General features: G+C 42.2%; 1 protein-coding gene across 2 annotated transcripts in view; it reads right to left on the reverse strand.

The window, feature by feature from the left end:
- Positions 1–5,567, reverse strand: part of ube4b (ubiquitination factor E4B, UFD2 homolog) — a 50,699-nt gene extending 45,132 nt beyond the window's left edge. The window contains exons 1-3 of one of the 2 annotated variants that reach the window (XM_084183955.1): positions 5,263–5,567; positions 4,025–4,244; positions 1,521–1,656 (exon numbers count right to left, since the gene is read on the reverse strand). In XM_084183955.1, the coding sequence (XP_084040081.1) occupies positions 1,521–1,656; positions 4,025–4,244; positions 5,263–5,286 (380 nt within the window). In that variant the 5' untranslated portion in view covers positions 5,287–5,567. The remainder of the gene's footprint in view (positions 1–1,520; positions 1,657–4,024; positions 4,245–5,262) is intronic. The other variant, XM_084183956.1, reaches the window with a different exon arrangement.
- Positions 5,568–6,000: the final 433 nt, after the last annotated feature.

Raw genomic sequence — 6,000 nt, forward strand, 5'->3', positions numbered from 1 at the left:
CAACTGAACAGGGCTGAAATGTGATGATTGTCATCCTAGCCTCTTCCCCCTATCCACTTTGTTTAGTTTATTTGACCATTTTAAAAACACCTCAAAAGACAACATAAATAAAATGATTACATCTGTCGCTCTGGATAAGAGGGTCTGCTAAATGACGAAAATGTAAATGTAAATAAAATAATTGAGGAACACACAAAATAGTCAGAAGACTTAGTGGTGAGAGAAACTTTTAACCCTTTAGGATTTTCTGCATTCCTACATAAGGTTGACCTAAAATGTGATCAGATCGTCATCTAAATCCTAACAATACATAAAGTGAACCTGATTAAACAAATAAAAACAAATTGTACTTTTTCATTTCTTTTTTGAGCAAATGTATCTTAAATGTAATGTATTTGTTGGAAAAAGTATGTGAACAACTTGATTAATCAGCTCAATTAAGTGTATTAAAGTAGTCAAAAGTTTATTTGGTCCCATATTCCTAGCACGAAATGAATACATCAAGCTTGTGACTCTACAAACTCATTGGATGCATTTGCAGTTTGGAGTCACTTTTATTGTTATTAAGAATAGAAGATGTTTCTGAACACTTCTACATTCATGTGGATGCTTCCATGATTATGGATAATTAAGCAATAATGCCAGAGGGGGTGTGGTATATGGCCAATATTACACGGCTAGAGCTGTTCTTAGAGACGACGCAACGCGGAGTGCCTGGACACAGCCCTTAGCCGTGGTATATTGGCCATCTATCACAAACCCCTGAGGTGCCTTATTGCTATCATAAACTGGTTACCAACATAATTCGAGCAGTAAAAAGTAATGTTTTGTCATACCCGTGGTACACGGTCTGTTATACAGCGGCTGTCAGCCAATCAGCATTCAGCACTCAAACCACCCAGTTTATAATCATGAACAGCCCTTAGTCGTGGTATATTGGCCATATACCACACCCCCTCGGGCCTTATTGCTTAAATAGATCATGAATAATGATGAGTGAGGTTACAGAGGCAAAATTTACATTTTGTAGAGTTTGTAGAGTCACAAACTTGATGCAGTCATTGAGTGGTAGGACTAAATACTAAACTTTTGACTACTTTAATACACTTAATTGAGATGATTAATCTAGAGGTTCACATACTTTTTCTGACATCAATTTGCTCAATAACGAAATGAAAAGGTTGTGTTATTTGTTTAATCTGGTTCACTTTATCTATTATTAGGACTTAGATGAAGATCTGATCACATTTTAGGCCAAATGTATGCAGAAATAAAGAAAATCCTAAAGTGTTCACAAACTCTCTCACCACTGCATTTCCAGTGTGGTCATCTAATTTGACCTCTTACCCCTAAACTCTGGGCACGCCTGTCCTATAGATCTGAGAGGATTGGGGTAGATAAACATCATGGCAATAGATTCAACTTACCTTCTGAGTCTCCATATCGCTTACACCTCCTAGCCAAACCTCTCAGAACTGGGCTAAGGGTCGGTTTTGAATCGACCGGTCCGAGTTGCTCACCTCTTTTCACAGGAGGCTGTGTCGATGTCCATGCTCTGGGATCGGGAAAGACTCTGGGACTGGGTCTCCAGGCTGTTGGAGGGAGAGCTGGAGAGGGAGCTCACGCCCTCACTGCTCTGACTACAGTACGCAACCCCTGGGACAGGTAGGAAAGGAAGAAAACAAATAAGCAAGGGACACAGAAAGAGACAAAAATACTTTCCCAAATTGCACCATATTCCCTATATAGTACTACCCATGGCCCTGGTCAAAAGTAGTACACTACATAGGAAGTAGGGTGCCATTTGGGACACAACCAAAGAGCTCAGTGTGAGAGGAATACAGTATATTTGACTAGACCCCCATGGCTTTTCTCTGCGTATGTACAGTATGTCCATTGGCGACAAGCATTTTTTTGTCAGCTAGCCAAGTTAGGCCACCAGAGGTGAACTTGAACACACAGCTGTGTGAGTGTGTGAATCGGAAAGCCTGTCTACTCGACAGCTAAGGACAAAGCTGATTAAGGCCCATATCCAATGGCTAAAGTAAGAGCAGGAATTACCACCGGACTACAGAAACACTCACATAATGTGGAAAACCTGGGCCTTGTTCAGCAGGGCATAATTTAGATGGATAGAAATACATTGTGTAGAACAGACATGCCCCTGTGACAAGTTGAAAATTGTGGCAGCTGGACCGCAATGGTGCGGACTGCCTCCATTGAAAATGAATGTATTCTGCCTGACCGGAAAATATATCAAAGCAGTTCATGGACACAGGGTGTTATTGTTAAAGCCTGATGCCAGTGCTGTACATTGCACCCTCCTGAACACGACCTTAGTTGTGTTCAATTGGGCTGAACATCTGTAAACTAACAGCATTTTCCACAAAGGTAGGGGCGGCAGGTAACTTAGTGGGTAAGAGCGTTGTGCCAGTAACCGAAAGGTCGCTGGTTCTAATCCCCGAGCCGACTAGGTGAAAAATCTGTCGATGTGCCCTTAAGCAAGGCACTTAACCCTAATTGCTCCTGTAAGTCGCTCTGGATAAGAGCGTCTGCTAAATGACGTAAATGTAAATGTTAAGCCCTATTGCATTTATATTTGCTAGCTAAGGTCATGTTGAGATAAGATATGTCCCTTGTGTTTGAAGGTAGAATACCAAATTTGTGGAAATCAGTTTAACAATTAATGGAAATTGGTTTATGTTTATTGATATCGATAGCCTATATCAAATTATTTCACATTTTGGCTACTTAAACAAAGGATTTGGGTCTATCATGTTTTTTTAAAAACATACAAATGAAAGTGAAACACTTGAAGTTGAGAACAACATCATTACACATATTGTAAATCCCATTGTAAAGCAATCAGTCAGTCAGTCATTAAGGTAGCTTTCTTTGCCGGAGTAGTCTAACCATTACAAACAATAGGGGAGAGACAGTATTGATCCATATCTATGACTCAATAGTGTAGGTTCTAGAGTACTGTATGTGTTTGTGAAAGCAGCATTTCTCACACCGATGCCACATGCGGACACAGTTTATATCTCCCATGGACTTCAGAGCCAAATCATAGGATAGGCCATCTAACTGCAAACGGAGGCAGCAGGAATGAAATGTTCAAGAATAAATCCACAATCTGGGAATAGCCTATAGAATGCCACACTGCTTTTCACGCTGACCTCTACGAACCGCTGGCTGAGAATGTTATCACTCTCATCTATGTGCCCTTAGCTGAACTCAGGCCAAAGCTCGTGCATGAACGGCACAGTGACTGTGCACTTTCCTGGTAAAGGGCACGATGGCAGGTCCGGGATACTTTTTGTTTTGCTTTGAGACCAAGTTTGTTCATGGGGATTCCACAGCTGGTCGCTATTAGCTCTAGGCTACCAGGTTTTCCAAACTACTCAAGGTCAACTTAATAACAAACAAGCCTACTCCAACTTACAACTAGGCCTACTTTGCATCTGCTCAAAGCAAGAGTCCTGGAACTACTTAAATTCAGATTGCCTACCAAAGTTTCTTAACTTTGGCTCTTTTAAACCTGACTGAGTGGAAAGTACACATTTGTACATAAGCATGTTCACTCAATACAACACGGATAAGAGGCGGAGTATTTTAGCCTACTGGTGCTTCTAACTAGCCAGTAATGTCTGTGAATTTGACCTATTAGCCTAATTATGGCCATCTGTGTTTTTGTTGTTGTCATTCTCAGCATGAATGGTGAGGCTGAAATGCATCCATGCAGGGCAGTTAAAGAAATGTTATTGATGTGAGCCTTTTGAGTGCTATTTATTGAAGTGAGTCCATTTCATTCACTATGTAGCTATTTAGCCTACATCAATGCCTTTATAGCAGGCAACAGTCAGCTAGCAATCTGACAAAACTTGTTTAGCTCCCAATGTAGGAGATTTTGTGAAAGTTAGCTACAGAACACACTATAGAAATGCAAACAAAAGATTGAGGCTTTGCTGAATGTTTTGGTCAATTGTAATCTTTAAACGTGCTGTCTAAGATGTGCTCATACCAGAGGCGCCAATAGGAGAGGTGGCGGGGGTGACACTCTGGACATTGAGCCCAAGTGAATGTGAGGCGGCTGGTGGTAGGGGCTGGGGTGTGGCCCCTGAGGTCCCAGGAAGGGGCCAAGGGGGGGTCTCTCTCTGTGGGGACGTCAGGGGGGTGCTGAGGGGGGTGCTGGGCTGGGATGTTTGCCCTCCTGCAAGTCTGGCCAGTCTCCTTCTGCGGATCTGTAATGAACAGAAGAAAGCTTGCTAGTTAGCTTAATGACTGGAAGTATATGGTATCTATTAGCATGCTAGCAGTTACCATAGACTTCCAGTCATTGCGCTAACGCTAGTTAGCAATTGGCTCACGAAACTACCTTCATACTGCACGCAGAAACATAAATAGGGTATACATGAGTTCATCTGACTCTGGGGAAGTAGACAAAGGGCTTTAATGCCAAAATCAGTGTCTCATGTTGGTCTGTTATACCGGTAGGTAGACTGAATCGTCATTGTGTAACTAGCTAGCTAGCAGTTGAAACAACGGTCAAACAAATGTAGCCACCACTGCGTTCGACGACGATCTCTGGGAATAATAAAATGACAGCTCCAAGATCGTCTGTGTATAAAGCGACGCGGGAGGGCAAAAAACATCTAACGACACACTTGGCTGTTCTACGAGTGGTCTGAGGCAGGCGTTAGATTACGAGCGTTTTCAAGTGCAAAGTTAATAACGATAGTTTTGGGAAACAACCGATTTAACGATGCTCATACTAAGGTTAAAACGATGAATTTAACATTAAGATGCTTTTTGGAACCCGTGCCCTGATTGGTTGCACAATGCCATGGTGGCCTACTGTGTTATGCTGAGTCGCCTAGCTAGCTAGCTAACGTAGCTACCTACCTACCTTTAGTTAGTAGGCTAGCTAGCTAGTTCGATAGATTGTGGGCTAAATAGCCAGTACTAACGTATCAAAACATACCCATTAATGGACGTCAAGGTATCCAAACCTTTATTATCGAAAAGACCAGCGTCATAAGATTATATGTGTTGTTAGCTAACTACTGTAGTTAGATCTCCGGCTTTATGCTTAACGCGTTACTGTAGTGTCACTGACTAGCTAGCTACGTTAGCCTTTGAAAAAGGTAACGTTAACGTCATAGACTTCCACAGATAATCACGACCAAACGCAGTAACATTTGTCGACACATATTGGATAAAACTAATAGTAGATTTAGCAACACTACGTCGTTATCTTACCTCGTCGGCACTCAACTCCTCCATCGTTTTCCCTTTATTTTCAGCTAGCTTTAGCTTACTAATTGTGTCAGCCAGCTAGCTATCTGTTTAATAGGACCAAATGTGCATAGTCTAACTCGTGAAACAAATAGCAGTTTGTCTTGATTGTCTCGAAGTTAAAAAGCAGAGGATGCGTGCGTTTCCTCAAATGTGTGCTATGTATTAGTATTATACAAAGAATGAAACAAACACAAAAGTATTATTCATAAAAACCACTGAGGTATGATCAAAACACGAAGGTTGCCATTTTGGATCATGTGTCATGTGACTGGGGACTGACACTTTACAAAGGGAGGTCCCAATGCAGGGGAGGTCTTACACTACATCTACAAAAGTATGTGGACACCCCTTCAAATTAGTGGAATCGGCTCTTTCAGCCACACCCGTTGCTGACAGGTGTATAAAATCGAGCAAACAGCCATGCGATCTCCATAGACAAACATTGGCAGTAGAGTGGCCATACTGAAGAGCTCAGTGCCTTTCAATGTGGCACCGTCATAGGATGCCACCTTTCCAACAAGTCAGTGTGTCAAATTTCTGCCCTGCTAGTGCTTCCCCGGTCAACTGTAAGTGCTGTTATTGTGAAGTGGAAACGTCTAGGAGCAACAACGGCTCAGCCGCAAAGTGGTAGGCCACACAAGCTCACAGAACAGGACCGCCGAGTGCTGAATCATCTGTTCTCGGTTGCAACACTCACTA

This window comes from Coregonus lavaretus, assembly GCF_964263955.1.
Source record: "Coregonus lavaretus genome assembly, chromosome: 20".
Taxonomy (NCBI): domain Eukaryota; kingdom Metazoa; phylum Chordata; class Actinopteri; order Salmoniformes; family Salmonidae; genus Coregonus; species Coregonus lavaretus.